The sequence below is a fragment of the Dipodomys ordii genome, unplaced genomic scaffold (assembly GCF_000151885.1).
Source record: "Dipodomys ordii isolate 6190 unplaced genomic scaffold, Dord_2.0 Scaffold15, whole genome shotgun sequence".
In the NCBI taxonomy this organism is placed as follows: Eukaryota; Metazoa; Chordata; class Mammalia; order Rodentia; family Heteromyidae; genus Dipodomys; species Dipodomys ordii.
Genome location: NW_012267231.1, coordinates 9,417,390 through 9,437,378, shown reverse-complemented (window position 1 = coordinate 9,437,378; position 19,989 = coordinate 9,417,390). Strand labels below are relative to the sequence as shown.

General features: G+C 48.4%; 1 protein-coding gene across 1 annotated transcript; it reads right to left on the bottom strand.

Annotated features, from left to right (window-relative positions):
- Nucleotides 1-927: 927 nt before the first annotated feature.
- Nucleotides 928-19,531, bottom strand: Fan1 (FANCD2/FANCI-associated nuclease 1). Its single transcript, XM_013011806.1, has 14 exons — nucleotides 19,511-19,531; nucleotides 18,064-19,365; nucleotides 16,854-16,994; nucleotides 15,206-15,407; nucleotides 14,562-14,795; nucleotides 14,105-14,236; nucleotides 12,079-12,187; nucleotides 10,754-10,873; nucleotides 6,961-7,125; nucleotides 5,847-5,997; nucleotides 4,168-4,271; nucleotides 2,982-3,176; nucleotides 2,209-2,337; nucleotides 928-1,203 (listed from the first exon to the last, which is right to left on the bottom strand). The coding sequence occupies exons 2-14, from the start codon at nucleotides 19,232-19,234 to the stop codon at nucleotides 1,066-1,068; spliced, it is 2,991 nt and encodes a 996-aa protein (XP_012867260.1). The 5' UTR covers nucleotides 19,235-19,365; nucleotides 19,511-19,531; the 3' UTR covers nucleotides 928-1,065.
- Between the last annotated feature and the right edge of the window lie 458 nt (nucleotides 19,532-19,989).

Below are 19,989 nucleotides of genomic sequence, written 5' to 3'. Positions count from 1 at the left end.
ATCACAGGTGAGTGAGGTGCTAGCACCTGGCTAGATAAAAAGCTCTACAGAGCAAGGATAATGGGCACAGGCAGAGCTATTTTTTTTTCTCTAGCATCAGGACACAGATTTTTAGCACATGTATACACAATCCAAGAGTCTGACTGGCATAATGCTTCTGTAATAAGATTCAAATATCTGACTCCTCCTTCCTGGGAAGCAGGTTTTAATTCCCAAAGCAATCAGAAAACAGTATCTTAACAGCTAAATGTGCAAAGAAGTATAGAAAAACTTTGAGATCCAAAATGTTGTTTCCCAAATACCAGAATCACTGAATGCTACTTTTATAAAAGACCTAAAGCTGTGAGTGAATTGTGTTTGGTGTAGGCCCCCCACTCCAGCTTTTTATAACTAATAACACAAATCCACCCAATTACTAAAAAAACCATTTAATCTCTTTTTTAAGTCCTCACCCACTGGAATTAGTGTTTTTGAGCAGAGGCCAAGTTCTGTAATGCATTCTGTACACTGATGAGTCAGAACTGCTGACAATTCAAAGGAGATACAAGGTAACATGCTGTGCGTGTACTATTAGTAGGACTTTAACTCAGGGCCTGGATGCTGTCCCTGAGCCCTTTTGCTCAAGGCTGGCACTCTACCACCTTGAGCTATAGCTCCACTTGTGGTTTTCTGGGGGGTTAATTGGAGATGAGTCTCAACCAACTTTCCTGGCTTTGAACCCTGATCCTCAGATCTCAGCCTCCTGAGTGGTGAGGATTACAGACGTGAGCCACCAGCGCCAGGCAAAGGCATGCTTTTCTTCTTTTTTTTTTTGGTTGGTCATGGGCTTGAACTCTGGGCCTGGGCGCTGTCCCTCAGTTCTTCAGTTCAAGGCTAGCGCTCTACCACTTGAGCCACAGCACCACTTCCAGCATTTTTTTTTCTGCTTATGTGGTGCTGAGGAATTGAACCCAGGGCCTCATGCATGCAAGGCAAGCACTCTACCACTGAGCCACCCTCCTAGCCCCAGGCATGCTTTTCTTATTGCACCCATATGTCAGCAAAACATTCCTGGCTCCATGGCCTTTAGGTAAGTCCTTTGCTCTTGGCTCCAACCGCAGCCACGTGGCAGACTTCCACATCAGCCCCGAGCTTCTGCAACTCATCCAGCCAGATCATTTGCTTATGTGAAAGACGATCGTTGGGGCCTTTAACTTCCACCAGCTAGAAGACAGAATTGTAAAAATGATTAGGGCCTTACTGAAAATAGTCACTCAAATAAGCTGTAGCCATTTTCACCACACACGTCTATAGCCAATCCTATGTAGCTGAGAAATTTGTTGAGAACATTGTGACCAGATTGTGTGTGTGTGTGTGTATGTGTACTGGTACTAGGGCTTAACTCAGAGCCTGGGTGCTGTTTTCTTTTATTCACTCAAGGCTAGTGCTCTACCATTTGAGCTGCAGCTCCACTTCTAGCCTTTGGATTTTTTGGGTTTTTTTTGCTGGTTAATAAAATATAAAATAATTGGACCTTCCTGCCTAGGCTGGCTTCAAACCATGATTCTCAGATCTTGGTCTCTTGAGTAGCTGGGATTACAGGTGTGAACCATTCATGCCCAGTGAGGCAAATATTTCTCCATCGGTTAATCAAAGGTATCCATTAAAGAACACGTGAACTTGTAATGTTGTCAAAATTTAACGTGTCTGCCCATCAAAAGAGACTACTAAGAAAACAAAGAGATAAGCCACAGACTGGGACTGAGTGTGACTGAGAACTGGACTTGTGTTTAGAATGTGCATGTGTGCACGTGTGTGCATGTACACATACACACATAATAACATGATAGGGCACAGGACTGGGCTGAGAGGACAAGTGAGTTACCTGGGACACCATGGTGTTCCCTCTCGGCGAGCACCTCAAAAACTCAGCTGCCCAATCGCTGTGATTCCCCTGGGAGAGTGGGCGGGGCCTGGTGACTCTGCTCCCACCCTGGCAGACAGGAAGTAACCTGTCTCCTGTCTCACTGGCAGCCTGGCTGCTCTTGCGAGCAAACCAGCTGCTCGGTGGGGAGATCCAGGGTTCTCCGGTCCTCAGCCTAGGGGCTGTCAAGGAATTCAGTCTTGCCAAAAGCCTCAAAAGAAATGGCACGAGTGTGTGGTCCCTGACTCAACTGACAGCAAAAAAAAAAAAAAAACACAAAAGACTTTCACTCTGGCTCCACTGACCTTAACAAGGCGACTCCCAGAGTTCCACACCACCAGGTCGGGGAGGCCCCCTCGGCAGTGCCGGAAGTCAGAGGCCAGGCGTCTGCACACGCCGCTGAGCACGGGTCCTCCCAGGCAGGAGACGAGATCCTGAACACAAAACACACGGGCCACGTCCGTGGACGGGTTATGAATGATCACATGGGGAGTGGGCCACGTCCGTGGACAGAGCTTGTGAATGATCACATGGGGAGTGGGCCACGTCCGTGGACAGAGCTTGTGAATGATCACATGAGGAGTGGGCCATGTCCGCGGACAGAGGTTATGAATGATCACACAGCCCCTGATCAGTTCCCAGGCCTCTGCGCAGGGTGGCCATGGTGGGGAACAGCTGTTGGAGAGATTTGAATTCAGCACTCAGGGACAGGACAGCAGGCCTCCTGGAAGCCAGTAGTTACAGGGACATTGAATTCAGGACTTGGGCACTGTCCCTTAGCTTCTTCCCTCAAGGCTGGTGCTCTACCACTTGAGCCACACATCTCCTCCTTCTTCGTGATTAACTGGAAATAAAGAATCTCAAGGATTTCCTGCTCAGGCTGACTTCACACTGTGATCTCAGCCGCCTGAGGAGCTGGGATTCCAGGTGTGAGCCACTGGCCCCCAGCTATACCTGGGGCTTTAAAATAAATGCTTGACTGTGTTCTCATCACCCAGGGCGCAGGAATGGGGTAGGTATTAACACAGGCACACACAGCGCTGGAGAGGCAGCTCGTCCGGACCAGGTGAACTGTTACCTGGGCTTGCTGGAGGGAGCTGAAGCGGTCCCAGCTGACGAGGGAAGCAGCCCTGCCTTCGTGGGCCCGCCACGCAGCCGCCACCCAGGCGCGCAGGCTCTCTCCGGGGGCGCTGTGGATCTGCTGCAGCCTGGCCTCCAGGGCTGGCCCCCGGCTTGTGAAAAAGCTGTCCGTGCACAAATCCAGTGGGGACGCCTGTGTCACAGGGAAAGCACGTTAGAAAGAGGCATGCTGAGCACATTGGACAGTGGCCAACTGGCTGACATGCTGTCTCCCAAGAGATATGGAAAACTGTCATATGCACTTGGATGCTACAGCAATTTAGCATACTGTTTTCTTCGGAGCAACAATGTGCAAACAGAGCTTTTAGATTAAGTCAGCGGAAGTCGTAGCTGGCCCGTGTGCCAGTGTTTGGGGAGCCCTTGGCAAGGAGGAGGGGCCGTGGCGGAGGCGCAGAATGGATGGAAGCGTAAGGTGTACTTGGTTCTAACAGCTGACAGTGCAGATTGGGCCCTGATGCCTCTTGGCTGTAATCCTAACTAGTCAGGAGGCTGAGATAGGATTGTAATTCGAAGCCAGCCAGAGCCGAAAAGTCCATGATGACTCTTTATCTCCAGTTCATCACCAAAAACCTAGAAGGGGAGGTATAGCTCAAGTGGTAGAATACCAGACTTAAATGAAAAAGCTAAGGGACAGTGCTCAGGAGCTGAGTCAGAGGGTCAAGCTGAGCCAATGTTTACAATATAACATACATTTGAAAGTTTATGATTCTTTTTTTAATCTAAGGTCTGCAAGGCACCCAGGGGCTCATGCCTGTAATCCTACTCAGGAGACCGAGATGTGAGGAGTATGGTACAAAGCCAGCCCAGGCAGGAAAGTCCATGCAACTCTTATTTCCAGTGAACCACCAGAAAACCGGAAGTGGTGCTGTGGCTCCAAGTGGTAGGGTGCTAACCCTGAGCCAAAGAGCTTAGGGGCAGCACCCAGGCCATGAGTTCAAGCCCCATGACCGACAGAAAAATAAAAAATTTAAAACTTAAAAAAATAAAAATACTAGGTATTCATATAATGGCATTCGCTTTGTGATGTGTCTTGGGTGACGGGAAGGACTACCAAGGGGCCAGGCTTCTGGGTCAGACACCTGGCATCCAGGTGACTCGAATCACAGCCCACGTATGCAGCTGACCTGGTAGGCATTTCTGAAGACATCTGGTACCCCGTCCATGAAGATTATGTCCCACAGCAGGAGGCCGCACAGGGTGCTGAAGGTGGAGCCTTCACCGTGGATCCCTACAGCGTGCCACACACACACACACACACCCACACAGAGGAAAAACCAGTTTCAAGAAATACTGCCAAGTCTGAAGCAAATGCTGGTTGTATACCAGCCCTTGCTCGCTTGTTCGTGTTTTCCACTTTGTCCTTTGCATACAGCGTCTTTTAAGAATGTCAGTAACCAAACCCACTTTGCAAAGCCACAAAGTGATAGCTCCCATGCTCAGCGAATAATAAAGGAACATGCTCTAACAAGGCAGGTTCCAGCCCCGGACTCCAGGGGCTGTGATGTAGCAGGGTTGGGCACTGGGTGTGGATTCTATGGGTGGCTCTGGTGCAGGAAGCCCCTACCTAGCAAGCCTTACTGGGAATTGAGAGCCCCGAGCGGCAGTGCACTCCTGTATCCTCAGACTTTCCATTCACCTGATCTGCCCATGTATTACGCTGCTTTGGCCTGAATGATATACTAGGCAGGCTTTTTTCTTTTTTAAATTAGGTGATGTACAGAGGGGTTACAGTTGCAAAGTCAGGTAAAGAGTCATTTCTTTTTGGACAGTATCACCTCTTCCCTCACTCTCTCCCAGTTTTTCCCTCCCATCCCCACCCACAAGCTGTGGAGTTCATTTCCAGTGTCCAGTGAGTCCTGCTGCTGCATCTGCCCACCCATTGTCCCTCCACTTTGGTGCCCTGCCTTGCCCTCCCAAAGACAGATAAATGAACAAAGAAGACAAAAAGAAAACAAAACCCACAAAGAACTAAACCTCTTGTTTCCATTTCCTGGAGTCCATTGCGATAGAGATTATTCTGTATGCACAGAGGCGCTGCACCTCTGTGCTCCTTGCCTAAGAGTAAAATAAGCAAGGCTTTTACACAAACCTTTGGCTATTCTATGCCATCTAATGCTGAATCCACACACACACACACACACACACACACACACACACACACACACACTCTTGACAGAAACAGCCTCAGAAAAGCTGACATGGGGGAGAGGGACCTTGGAATAACCTTCCTTGTTCCTTGTTCCCCAGAGAACCCCCAAATTCACCAAGCCCTCTGCAAAGTGGTTGCCCATTTCTCAGAGCAGCAGACCAGGGGAGGTGACTGTGCCCTGACCCCTATATGTGGGCAGACCTGGCAGCAGGACTCATGCCTGGGCCCGGCCTGCGGGCTCCCTGCTCCTGTGGCCGGACGAAGAGCTCTGCGGAAAGCAGCAGCAGCAGCAGCAGCAGCAGCAGGTGGCTGCCTTCTCCTGTCTTGCAATCTGAGCTGTGGACTCATGCCTCTACCCCCCTCCGTCCTAAACCCTGTTCCTGCAGCCTGACTCTAGTCCCCGTGTCCTATCTCCGGTCCCCGTGGCATGTCTGGTCTCTGTGGCCTGTCTCCAGTCCCCAAGGACTATCTCTAGTTTCTGTGGCCTGTCTTTGGTGCCTGTGGCCTATCTTGTCTCCTTGGTCTGTCTCTGGTCTCTGTGGTCTGTCTCCAGTCCCCTCGGCCTGTCTTCAGTCCCCGTGGGCTGTCTCTGGGATGCACGGCTGTCCACCCGCACCCTGACTAGCTGGGCAGGGGAAATGTGGCTCCGTTTACCCTGGTCAAAGCCATTCCGTCTGTAATAGTCCAGCGCCAGCTCCTCCACGGAGCACAGGACTGCGGCGGGGGCAGCGCTGTCCCCAGTGTCGACGACGAACACAGATTTGCCCATCCCACGCTGCGGGCACAGCCTGCCCATGATGGTCACCTGGGAGGGCAGAGGAGCACCGGTCAGCGGGGCCTCCGTGACGCGCCCTGGCACCTGCCCGAGGCATCCTGAGGATAAAGACTCCTGTCCTGCTCCCCACCTGGCCCCAAAGCCACGCGCCAGCAGTGGGAGGTGGGGGGGGGGGCGGTGGCCCTTGCTGGTGTCTCGAGGGCCTGCTAGCTCACCGCCTGAGCTCTGCAGAGCATCGACATGGAAGCCGCCCTACAGACCCCTAGGAACAGGGCAAAGAGTCAGCTGCTGCTGTGAATTCCTCCTCTCCTCGGGAGTCCGTCACCACCCGGTGCGCCTCAGGCTTCTCGGGAAGGGGAGTGATTAAGAATGAAAACGGGAGCCTGACCACTGTCCAATGTAAGTTCTAGACTGTTCTGAGGACAACAGAAAAGACACACACTCCCTGGTGTTAGCGGCTCACGCCTGTCAGCTACGCAGGAGGCTGAGATCTGAGGGACTTAGGTTCAGCGCCAGGCAGGAAATTTTGCATACTCTTATCTGCAATAAACCACCAAAAAAGCTAGAAATGGAGCTATGGCTCCAGTGATAAGAGTGCCAGCTTTGAACAAAAAAAAACCCAAAAACCTAAGCAAGAGCATGAGGCCATCAAAATGCACAGTATTCATCAACAGCCTTGTTAAATGCCAACTGCTTGTATAACTACTTAAAGATGATTTAAAAAATTAACTAAGTAAATAAACATTTGCACCATTAAAAAAAAGAACATGAAACCAAGTTCAAGCCTCAGTACCTGCAAAACAAAACAAAAAAAGAAATCTAAAACTTCTTCAATTGGTTCTAGCCAGAACCAAAGTATGTTTAAATACGTAAACGTGTTTAAGTCCAAAAGTCCAAAGTCCTAAAGGAGAGCTGCAGAGACACAGCTCCCACGTGAGGCCTGAGATCACTCTAGAACAACAACAAAAAAACAGCCAGGCAAAGCGCACTCACGTGTTTGACATCTTGCACCGACATTTCCGGCAGCTGGCGGAAGAGGTGCTGGTGCTTTCTACAGCTCGGAGACTCGCGCAGGCGCACAGCTCTCTGATAGAGTGAAAGACGGTGACCTGTCCTTACTTCCGGATCGGCCAGCCCTTCGTGGATGCACCGGATTGCCTAGCACACAGCGGGTCACAGGTCAGGATCCCAACAGAGCCTACCTAGGTGTATAGCCATTCATTCCACAGAGACCCTGGCTGCTCATTATTCAGATTTGCTAATTAGCAGACAAGCAAATAGCACTTTCAGAGACTTTGCTATCTCTGGGAGAAGGGCCCAAGGGTTGTAGTTTTAATCTCTTGCTAAGGTTATCCAGAGTTGAACAAATCAACAGAAACACCAGAGCCACAAGAAGATACTACTGCATGCCCCTCCTGAGAGAGCCAGAGTCAGAAGCAAAGAATAACAAGTGTCAGAAAGATGTGGAAAAAATGCTTGCAGCCTCTCCGGCTGGAGGGAAAAGCGGTGCCAATGTCAGAGAGGATACTGTGCCGTTTGGTCAAAAGTTAATCAGATTACCACTTCATCCAGCCAAGTCCACCCATGGTAGAGACCAGAAGAAAGGGACTACTCAAAGAAACACTTGTTCCGAATCGCTCATGGGAGCAGTACTCACAGTAGCCAAAAGGTGGTGGTAAATTCAGTGGCCACCTTCGGCGAACTAGGGGAACAAAAGAGGTCTAGACAGATCATGGATCAGACTCAGCTACAAAAATGGATGGAGCTTGGAAACATTCTGCTAAACTAAATAAACCAAAAAACCAAGGGATAAGCCAGGCACTGGAGGCTCACAGCCCTAGCTACTCAAGAGGCTGAGATCTGAGGATCACGGCTTGAAGCCAGCTTGAGCAGGAAAACCAGTGAGATTCATCTCTCCAATTAATCACCAAAAAAGCTGGAAGCGGAGGTGTGGCTCCAGTGGTAGAGCACCAACCTTGAGCGCAAAAGCTCAGGCACAGAGCCCAGGCCCACGTGTGGCACAAAAAAAAATAAATAAAAACAAATGTTTTTATGCTAATGCTAAATGTTATATGATTCCAGTTATGTGAGATCTCTGGGTGTAAAAGCACGTTCATGGAGACAGAAGAGAGATTACAGACTACCAGGGAGGTCTTTGCTGGACAGAGTTTCTATTCTGGAGGAATAACTATAGATAGTAAGACAAAACTGGGTATCACCCTGGGCCATAGAACAACAACAACAAAGGTGAAAATGATAAATTCTATGTAAACATAAAACAATGAATGAGAAAGTGAGGGTGTCGGGGAGTGAAGACTTGCGAAAGGGCACAGAAGTATGCTGCCCCCTGGCAGAAGAGGCTGGCAGCGCAGGCCTGGAGGAGAAGGCAGGCAGGTGCATATGAATGTACGCATGCGCACACACACACACACACACACACACACACACACACACACACACACACACGTGTGCACACTGAAATAATATGCACACTGCTAGCAGCTTGGATCTTGGAAGGTCACCTACCGAAAGCATGTAAGGAATGGTAATTGAATAAAGAGACCTGTGATCTTGGCCGAGGAGAGTGTTGGGGAAAGGCTAAAAAGTTACTACAAGTTTATTCTTTTTTGTGGGGGGAGAGGGGAGGTCCTGAGGCTTGAACTCAGAACCTGAATGCCGTCCCTGAGCCTCTCTGTACTCAAGGCTAGTGCTCTACCACTTGAGCCACAGCAACCACTTCCAGCCTTTTCTAGGTAGTTTTACTGGAGATAAGAGTCTTACAGACTTCCTGCCCGGGCTGGCTTTGAAACACAATCCTCAGATCTCAGCCTCCTGAGTAGCTAGAATCACAGGTGTGAGCCGCCGGTGCAGAGCTAGAAGTTTCTTCGCATCAAGGGCGTGCGTACGTGAGAGGCATTTCTGAAACTTCACTAGAATGAAGGGGACAATAGATCAGACACACTCTCTCCCTTCAGGGCTTGGCTCTGACCAGACAGACAGACAGACACCTCACCTCCCTTTGCTATTTCTGCCTCAACAAACACTGAGAGGAAAAAGAGAAACCACACTCACTCCTCAAACAGAAAAACATGCCCCCCCCCCACTTTTCCGGGGCACCTGAAGCAACAGGCACCTTTTCAATGAAGGGAGTACAAACCCTGTTCCACATTCCACATCAGTTCTTTCCAGCCCCACCTCAGCCTGCTTTGCTTACTGCACCTCTGCAAAAACAAGACCACAACCTCCCTGGGGCACAGGCCTCTCCATTAAACTCCCAAGCAGGGTGGGAATGGAGACAGGGTGGGGAACCTCCCCAACACCCCCCCCCCAACACACACACACCCAAAGCCACACAAAGAGCCACTGTCCCTGCCTGGCCGCACAGGAGCAGCCTGGGAAGCCTCACCCTGCCTGGCAACAGAAACTTTGTACTTCAAAGTTCAGTGCTGGCAGGATGGCCTGGCACAAAGACAGAACAGAATACCTCACTGAGCTGGGGCACCTGTGGCTCATGCCTGTAATCCCAGTTATTCCAGAGGCTAGATCTGAAGGTAGAGGTATGAAGTTAGCCAGGGCAGACAAACCCACAAACCCAAGACACTCTCATCTCCAATTAATCCACCCCTCAAATAAAGAAAAGACAAGAAAAGAAAAAAGAAGTAGAGTTGTGGCTCAGGTGGTGGAGAGCTAGTCTATGTGAAAAAGCCAAGAAAGAGGCCAGGCCCTGAGTTCAAACCCCACACAAACAAAACAAAAATCCTGCCTGACTACAGTTATTCACAAAGCACCAAGATAGGGAAAAGAACATTTTTCCATCAGTATTTCTAGCTGGAAGCTGGAGGGATAAAAAAAAAAAAAACCATTTCACCATTTCCAAACCAAAACAAACACCACCTTGGAACTCAGTGGTAAAGCGCATGCCTGATGTGCACAAGGTCCTGGGGTAAGTATCCAGAAGGGCAAAATTAAAACTCTACCTTGAAGGTGCCTGCTGAGGGCTGAGACCTCTGACCCTTCCCCCAAGATCCCTAGACCCCAACTCCTGAATCCAAACGGAGCCAATGCCAGCTGGTCTCCCTGGTCAGCCACCACAGGGAGAGCTTCTGTTGTTGTTTGTGGTGGTATTTGTTTTTGCTTTGGGGTTTTTCTTCTTAGGCGGGTAAGGAAAGGGAGGGAGGAAGGATGAACAAATGCAGTCATGGTATCCAGTCCACACCATGTGGAAAGCGAAGGAAGGGGTGACATAGTGAAAAACAGAAACGGGCTCCTTACCCGACTTATGAAATGGTAAGCCCTCTGTACAACACCTTGAGAACAATCAAGTCAGATTTTAAAAGACACACATGGGTAAATTACATTTAGTGTCTTCAAGTGTCTGGTAGGTGGGTGATGTAGCTCAGTGGTAAAGAGCTTGCTTAAACATGCAAGGCTCCGAGTTACATTCCCAGCACCAAAAGGAATGAATGAATGAATGAATGAGGCACTTAAAGGAACTCCTCATTGTTCCTGTTTTCAGCAGTCTAGGGTTTGAACTCAGGCCTTTGCTTGAGCCACACCTCCAGCCCTTGTTGGTGTGTGTGTGTGCATGCCTGTGTGCGTGTACAGGCCTGTAGTGTGTATGCATGTGTGCCTGTGTGTGTACACACATACCATACTGGGGCTGGGTGTTCTCCCGTATTCATTCCCACTCCAGGCTGGTGCTCTACCACTTGAGCCACAGCTCCAGTTCCTGCCCTGATTTTTCAAACTCCCTGGAAATTCCACAGCGCTGCAGGGATCTCAGTACCAGTTCCGGGCGCTTGAGGTGCTGCTGCAAGTTCAGGGCCAGGCGATCCCACCATCGGCCGCGGCTGTCGGGGCAGTAAGTGTTCTGAGACAGGAGGCTTCGCAGTTCCTGGACGGCTTCCTAGGGTCATGATAAGAAAGGCAGCACGTCAGCCTCCCCCACATCCACTGGGGTGACATGACAGGCCAGCCAGACTGGCCGGCGCTGAGCCCCACGGCTGACAGGACAGGGATTCTCGGCATGACAGGAGTTCTACTGAGCACCCCAGGCCCCGGCCTACGGGCACAGAGCTCCAGGGCTCCCCACTTTCATCAAGTCCCAGAGGCACCCAGGATCCAGCTGCAGACACGCTGCTGGGCACTGGTTAAGGGTGGCAAGCCCTTACCCTGCTGGGTGATGGGAGACCACAGGGATGTGGGGCAGGAAGGACAATAATGACGTGGGTCCACATCCAAACATTCAGCCTCGGCACAGATCTCCACCCTCAGATCTGCAAGCATGGACGTACTATTTGCTCACTCTAGTCTGGTCTGTTTTGTTTTGTTTGGGGCTTGAACTCAGGCCCTGGGTGCTGTGCTTTAGCTTTTGCATTCAGGGCATGGTGCTGATCCACAACTCGAGCCACGGCTTCACTTCTAGCTTTTTTGGATGTTTAATTAAAGAGTCTCATAGACATTTCTACCCAGAGCTGGATTTGAACCATGATCCTTAGATCTCATCATCCTGTGTAGGCGTGAGCCACCAGTACCCAGCTCTAGTGTAATCACTTGTGATTCATGATCTCTTGTAAACAAAGAATGACTTTTTCTAGAAACATGTGAAATCTACTGGACCCACGCAGTTTTGGGGTTCACAGATTCAGCCTCTTCAGGGCCAGGACGGTAGCTATGTATTCCCAGGTGCATAGATGACCTTGAGGTTCAATGACCCCAGCTTTCAGCCCACTCTCGTGTTAGAACGCCATTCAGCAACAGAGAAATGTCACTTATAATCAAAGGGGGCTTTGGCAATGCTGAGAGTAAGGGATATCACCAAACTTCTGATCTGTCATCAGTGTCTCCACACAACTCGTAACAGTTGATTTGTAAGTGCAGGAGATGTGACATTTCCACCTCAGAAATCTCTCAAGTCTCACGCTGTCATACTCCTGTCTGGGCTTCCTGCTGGGTTCTATTCCTGACCCATAAGCCACCTCCACAGCCAAACCGCCAGGGAGCCCACATGCATGCACTGCTCTACAAGGTGGGCACTGCTGAGCGCCAGTGGGCAGTCCGTCCTGTCACGTCACAGCACAGGAGAGACAGGGTAGGCCCGGGTGCTCGAACCTCATACATGTGCAGTCTCTCCAGGATCTCCACAGCCCGTGACAAAATCCTTGTATAAATCCACCCCACGGTAAAACTCCGCAGAAATAGAGGCAGACCCTCGTGGAATCTGAAAAAAATAAAGTGTATGCAGGTCATCTCATCATTTGATTTGTTGGGAGACAATTTTAAGAGGTGACGGCAGGATAGGGATGGGAGGGACAAACTGGAAGGGAGAAAGGAAAGGGGTGACATTGTCCATACGGATGTACTCATTACCTGACTTACGTTACTATACGAGGCCCTGAGTTCAAGCCCTGGTATCAGGACCCAATAAGAGAGTGAGCAAGTAAGCAACAGAGAAAGAGAGAGAGACTGGGGGGAGGAGGGGAATGAGAGAGAGAGAGAGAGAACGAACTGAAATTTCTACTTTTCAAAAAGATGTATGAAGCCAGGAGCTGGTAGCTCATGCCTGTAATCCTAGCTACTCAGGAGACTCAGATCTGAGGATTGTGGTTCAAAGCCAGCTGGGGCAGGAAAAGTCTGTGAGATTCCTTATTTCAAATGAACCACCAGAAAACTGAAGTGGAACAGTGGCTCAAGTGGTAGAGCACTGGCCTTGAGCAAAAGAGCTAAGGACAGCGTCCAGACCCTGAGTTCAAGCTCCACAACTCACACACTCACTCACACACACACACACACACACACACACACACACACACAAGATGTATAACAAATACACAAATACTTCTGAGTTGTATACAATTTTATACATCACAAGTCTATACTGTCAGAGCCAGCTGGGGTCACTCAGATAGTAGAGAAAGATAAAAATAGCCAGTAATAGGTACAATCTAAAGTCAAGTCCCTCATTTTCTAAGCCTTACAAACAAAAATGGCTTTTGCTTTTTATATGATCTATTTGGGAGATGGTTTGTTTTTTGTCATTTGGTTTTTTTTACATTTTTACTGTTATTATTAAGTAGTTGCACAAAAAGGGTTACAATTCCATAAGTCAGATTATGAATACAGTACTTCTTGGTCAATGTCACCGCTTCCTTCATTCTGGCTTTTGCTTCTTTAAAAAATTATTTTAAAACATACTTCACTATTTAATTCTTTAGTATTTACTGCCGTTGTTATAATAATATTTATTATTATTATTATCCTCATCATTGCTAGTAACTAAGGCTTGAACCTGGCATTGCACTTTCCCATAGCTTTTTACACTGAAGGCTGATGCTTTACCAGCTTTTATGTTTGATCCACACCTCCTCTTCTGGCTGTTTTTTGCTGGTTAACTGGAGGTACGAGTCTTTCAGACTTTTCTGCCCCAGACTTTTCTGACCCATGATCCTCAGATCTTAGTCTCCCAATAGCTAGGATTACAAGTGTGAGCCCATGGCACCTAGCCAAATCAATATTATTTTTGTTCTAGAATGTGCCTCCTGAATGTTTCCCCATTTTTCTCCCTAGTACATTAACAAAGCAATGCATTTCTTCACAGGTTCAGAGGATGTTTACTGACATTCAACCAGGATAATGGAGGCTCCTGTGCACTTGGAACTTTGAAGGTCAAGGGTCACTTGAGCCATCTTTTCTGACTAGCATGACAGTGGGTTTCTCTGGGAAGATCAAACCTCACACTCCAGGGCCTCCCTTGCATTTAAACTTGCCTCGCCCGTACTCCAGGGAGCTGGCACCTCAAGAGACTGCAGCTGAAATTGAGTGTGCTCCTGTCAATGTGTGCCATACTAGGATCTGAATCCTAGGGGCTGAAGTATTTCCTTCTATTTCATACAGCACTTCTGATTCTATGCAAAGCGGGGTGGAAAACTTCCATTCTATCACAGGTTAGATCAACAAAAGGAGTATGCTCTTCATGAATAAAATTATAGTAAGTGCTTAGAACAACAGAATCAGTAAGTCGCTTTTGGCCAGGACCTCCAGCAACCAAGCTCAGCGATAGGGTGCTTGCTTAACCTATCCAACCCTCCATGGCAAATCTGCCACCCCCTTACCCCCAAAAAAGTAAGAAAACCCTCACCTCAGGGAGGGGTGACTTTTCAGTTTGTCCCAGTCCCCTTTTGCACGCTGACAGAGTTCCTTAGCTTCTTCCCAGTTCCCAGCGGCCATTGCGGTAGAAATATCACTCAGCATGTGCATGGCGGCTGCGTACCTGGGAAAAACAACATCCAAGAGGCATGAGTGAAGGGCTATCCCCACAATTCTTGCATCCTAGCCACCGCATCCAACTCTCAAGGCAAAAGCATGTCATACTTCATTTACTTGGGTGTTTGTGGTGCTGGTAATGGGGTCAAACTCAGGGCCTGGACACTGTCCCTGAGCTTTTTTTTTTTTTAACATTCAAGTCCAGCACTCTACCCCCAAAAATAGTCAAACACTTCGGACGGTGTCTTGGTTTGTGAATTTAATGTTGGCAAGAAAAAACAAATAATGAGATCTCGCTCACAAGGTGTTCCAGTGAGTGAATGGAATCCTACCTGACAAGGTCCTCTCTGTCCTGGAAGATTCGGGTTTTCCGATGGATGCTGTAACGAGGAAACTGCATTCGGCCGAGATTGACCAGCAGAACGGTGGAGAGCTGGCCCTGACCGCCACACGCAGCTTCCTCATCTTCCACAGAGTCTGTCAATGCAAACAGCAGCAACACCCGGGAAAACACGGCCCTCGGGCCCTTACACACTCGGAGTGAGCGGCCAGCCAAGTCTTTAGCTCTAGAACAGATAGGCAACAGAGAACACCTTTCTTGTGGCCCTCATTATTCTAAGCCAGAAGCAAATGTCTAACCTTCAGCTCTGTGACCATCAGGGCTACTTAACCTCTCTGAAGCTCAGACCCTACTCGGGGACACAGAAGAAAACCAAGCGTGTTCAGCCATCGTGTGGCTCAATGAAAGTAATTCCTAGAGCTGGGGGCTTGTGGCTCACACCTGTAACTCTAGCTACTCAAGAGGCTGAGATCTGAGGATCGTGGTTGGAAGCCAGCCCAGGCAAGAAAGTCCGTAAACCTCTTATCTCCAGTGCCAGAAGTGGCACTGTGGCTCAAAGTGGTAGAGAAAGAAAAAAAAAAGTATACAGATATCAATGGTAATGTGAAATGTTGTTTTCTTTTATAATAGCCAAACCTTTTTAAAATCACTGCTCCGATGCCAGGCTGACTCTTGCTCCACGTGCAGACCGAGCGCTGTTTGGCCAGTTTGAGCAAGGACTCCAACACCTGCTGTTTCTGTCCATTGGGATTCACTAAGTGGAAGGCCTTGGCCAGTGTTTTCAGTTCAGGAGCAGAAAGGAGTTCAAGTACTTCAGAGAGTTCTTGCAACTCAGACTCTGGAATGGTTAACAATAAGAATAGTTTTAAAAGCTGGACGCTGGTGTCTCACACTTGTCATCCTAACTGCTCAGGAGGCTAAGATCGAAAGATCACAGTTAGACGCCAGCCCCGGCAAGAAAGCCCATGAGAACTGCATCTCCAATTAAGCACCAAAAAAGTAGGAAGTGGAGCTGTGGCTCAAGTGGTAGAGCACTAGCCTTGAGCAAAAAAAGCTCAGGGAGGGGCTGGGAAGGTGGCTCAGTGGTAGAGTGCTTGCCTTGCATGCCTGAGGCCCTGGGTTCGATTCCTCAGCACTACATAAGCAAAAAAAAAGCCGGAAGTGACCCTGTGGCTCAAGTGGTAGAGCGCTAGCCTTGAGCTGAAGAGCTGAGGGACAGCACCCAGGCCCAGAGTTCAGGCCCCACGACCGGACCAAAAAAAAAAAAAAAAAGCTCAGGGACAGCACCTGGGCCAAGTTCAAGCCCCAGGACTTGCAACAACAACAAAAAGTAGTTTAAAAGCCTTTTCTGTTCACTCATGGAAGATAGAAGTTTACTTAGCCAGATGCAAATCAAATGAAAATTTACTGTAAAAATTCTAATTCGTTTGCTCAGAGTCAAAACTAGCTTGCCAAGAATGTATGTCCATGAAAGATGGGAAAGACTTGGCTTTTTTGCTCAAGGTTAATGCTCTACCATTTGAGCTACAGCTCCACTTTCAGATTTCTGCTGGTTAACTGGAGATAAAGAGGCTCACAAACTTTTCTGCCCAGGCTAGCTGTGAACCATGATCCTTTTATCTCAGCCTCCTGAATAGCTAGGATTACAGGCATGAGCCACTAGTGCCTAGCTTGTTGTTTTGTCTTGTTTTTTTTTTTTTTATAAAAGAAACAATTATTGACAGGCATCAGTGGCTCACACCTGTAATCCTAGCTACTCAGGAGGCTTAGCAGGTTCAAAGCTAGCCTGGGCAGAAAAGTCCGTGACACTTTTTTTTTTTTTTTTTTTTTTGTCGGTCGTGGGGCTTGGACTCTGGGCCTGGGCGGTCCCTCAGCTCAAGGCGAGTGCTCTACCACTTGAGCACAGCACTACTTCTGGTTTTCTGAGTGGTTTATTGCAGATAAGAGTCTCACGGAGTTTCCTGCCCAGGCTGGCTTTGAACCATAATCCTCAGATCTCAGCCTCCTGAGTAGCTAGAATTACAGGTGTGAGCCACTCACACCTGGCTCCATGAGACTCTTATCTCCAAATAATCACACCAGAAAAGCCTGAAGTAGAGCTGTGGCTCAAGCAGTAGAGCACTAGCTGTGAGCAATAAAAGCTCAGAGACAGCACCCAGGCCCCGAGTTCAAGCCAGGGATTGGCACCAAAGAAAAAAAAAGAGAAGCAATTATTATTTAACTGGGACCAACCAAGGCGATGTGGCATTGCAAGTGAATCATTTCACAAAGCTATGAATCATACCTGTCTGTACAAAGTTTGCTCGCTTTAATTCTTCAATCACAGGAGTTAAATCGGAGGCAATCTCTTCATATTCTAATTTACTCGCCTTAATCCAGGTTAGTTTACGTTGAAATAGCCTGACATACAGCTTCTGACCACCAGCTGTAACAAAGTTTACCAACATTAAAATAAATATCATTTTTCTTCTCAAAGACAAATACAGATACTTTTTAAACATGACCTGAATAAATAATACTATGTGAGGAATTCACATATATTTGCCTTATGTGTAATGGTGCCATCTTATAGTATAAACCCTTTAAAAATTCCAAATTGGACCAGGAGCCAGTGGCTCATGCCTATAATCCTAGCCTCTCAGGAGGCTGAGATCTGAGCATTGCAGTTCAAAGCCAGTCCAGGCAGGAAAATCTGTGGGACTTTATAGCCAATTAACAATCAAAACAAGCTAAAAGTAGAGCTCAGGAACAGCTCCCAGGCCCTGAGTTCAAGCCCTTGGACTGGTACACACATAAAAAATAAGCCTACATATGTTAGATCCAACCTATCTAATTAACCTAATTTTGGTGTTTTATTTTCCCCCTTATTTCCAAGAGTACCTTGAAATTTCTGCCACTTCAAAATGGTGCAAATGTAGTTTAAAATTTTTCAATATCTGTTTCTATTTAGTGTGTATGTATGTGTGTACCAATACTGGGTAGTTAAACTCAGGGCCTCCAACTTGTACTTGGCCTTTTCTACTCAAGGCTGGTGCTCCTCCACCTGAGCCACACCTCCACTTCTGGGCCTTTTGCTGAAAATCATGGATTTTCCTGCCTGGGCTGGCTTTGAATCACAATCCTCTAGATCTCAGCCTCCTGAGGATCGAGGATTACAGGTGTGAGCAATAGGTTCCTAGCTCAGGCTGTATTTTTTTTCTTACAGACACAGTTGTTTGACCACTATCAGATACATGTATAAAGGAAAAAATAACTTCACCCATTGCCATGAAAGTACGCTTGCAGCACAGACAAAACCAGGTCCCCAAACCCACCTCTACCTGCCTCTCTTTCCAGACACAAACTTTCTAAGAAGCAGATTCCCACAAGGACGTCTCACAAACTACAGCGCCCCCTTGTGGACAAGATGTTGCAGCCCCTCACTTCGCAACTCAAATCCCCCACAAAGCCAAGAGGAAGACACAAATTCCCAAGAAAACAATGTCTGAAGATACCTGATAATTGATAAAATTGGGTTATAATCTCCTTCTCCTGGTCATTGAAGAGCATCAGATCATCTTCATTCTCCAGCACAGCTTGGAGGACCATGAGAAAGCTCCGCAGGTAGTAAGGATGGCTGGGTGGCGTCTGAGGGATCTTGACAGGATGGCCCTCCTCCGATGATGGAATGCTACAAGTGACATCATTCCTTAAGCCCCTGTCAGCTTCCGGGGGAAGTGTGCAGGTGTTACTGGACTTAGAAACATGGTCCGTAGAACTGTGAGAATTTGATTCTGAATTTGACAACTGTGTAGGGAGATTTGAACCCACAGCCACTTCTACCCTTTCATGCTGACATGCTTGGAGCTTTCTAGCAACTAGGTCATTCTCTCGCTCTCCGAGACTGTCTTCTGAACTTAACTTTAAATCATTCCTAAGTGTTAAAACCGGCGAACATAAAACAGAAGTATTATCTGAGCACCCAGGGCTGAAGGCTGAGTCCACACATTCCCGGGCTGCCTTCTGGCCTCCATCTTCCATATGTTCCAGAATGTTCTCTCCCTTTGGCAAATCCCATGTAAACATATTTTCCTTTTGAGAACTGTTCTCGATCATTGGATTCTTGTCTTCAGTTTCTGAACAATGACTAGCCAATTCTTCATGCTTATCGAGTGACTTTTTAGCTTTTATGGATTTTCTGGACAATTTCGATGACAGGCTTCCCAAAGAAATGATTTGCACACTATTCTTTTCCAAGTCATCTCGGGTTTTGTACACCAAGGCATCTTTGTTTTTAAAGTAGGGACTGGTCTGTGGTTTTAGGCCCGTTTTGGAAGAACCACTCTGGCCAAGAGTTAAATTTGTCTTTGTTGATGACAATTTCTTTGCTGTTCTTTCTTCTGTGGTAATGTTGGTTAACTCTGAAGTGGACACATCTGAATTTGTTAAGGAAACCTGAACAGGATCAGTGTGAATAGCATGGCCATTGTCAGTACACAGTTGGTCAAGGTGCTGGTTTAATTCATACCTGGGGACCATTTTCCTACAAACTGGGCAGGCAATTCTGGCAGGTGGGGCATTGTTAAAATAGGAAATAATAGAGTTAGATGGGGATTTTGCTGCTTTGATGGTTGATAAGCGTCTGCAATGTCTCTTTGGGGCAGGAGATTTCCCCTCCGCCATCATAAATGTTAGAAAAATCGCTACCTTTGGTGACGGGCAAGATTCAACGTTCGCCTTTTATTTTCTTGTCCTGAGTTAATAAAATGCGAGGTGTTGTTTGAGCTCATGATTTTGGCTTAGGCAAGGTCTTCTTCCTACAAAATAAAACACATACACCTTAACGATGTGTTTATGGCCCGGATCACCCCCTGACAATCCTAACTCCTTCAAGGGGAGGCTCGAGATCTGAGGATCTCAAGAAATCAGCCCCAGGCAAATCTGAGAAACTCATCAACTAACCAGAGGAGGCATGGCTCAGCCTGGCACGGATAAACCTAAGGGAAATCAGAAGGGCCTGAGTTCATGCCTCAGCACTGGCGTCGGTGAGTAAACGTGTGATGTTCTGTGTGATGTTCTCTGGGGTGAGGCCATGACCTTGAGTTGGAGGTTGCAGGGTGGAGGGGGCACCCCGCTGTGCGGGCACTTCCTTTCTGCCAGGACCCGGGGCCTGGCGCTCTCCCGGGTGATGCGCTACCTCAGGGGCCACCGCCAGGCCTCTCGCCGGGCTGTGAGGCTCTGCAAGCGCGGCCTGGCCTCCAGCCGCCGTCCTCGGGCCTCGGCCTCACGTCGAGCCAGGCTCACAGGCCTCGCGGGCCATCAGAGCGTCCCTTCCCGGTGTCAGCTCCAGACCTTCACATCGGGGGGTCACCCTGTCCTGGAGCCACCCCCCCCCCGCTTCCCCCCCATCCCAGGCCCGCGTGGCCCACGTGACGGGGGGG

Bases quoted from the DNA above. Each gene is read 5' to 3' on its own strand.
- Fan1 (XM_013011806.1), bottom strand. From the start codon at position 19,234: ATGATGGCGGAGGGGAAATCTCCTGCCCCAAAGAGACATTGCAGACGC. The intron at 5,998-6,960 runs GTGAGTGCGCTT...CTGCCCTCCCAG, and splicing joins CGGTGCAAGATGTCAAACAC to GTGACCATCATGGGCAGGCT. The intron at 2,338-2,981 runs GTAACAGTTCAC...TTTTGTGTTCAG, and splicing joins GCTCCCTCCAGCAAGCCCAG to GATCTCGTCTCCTGCCTGGG.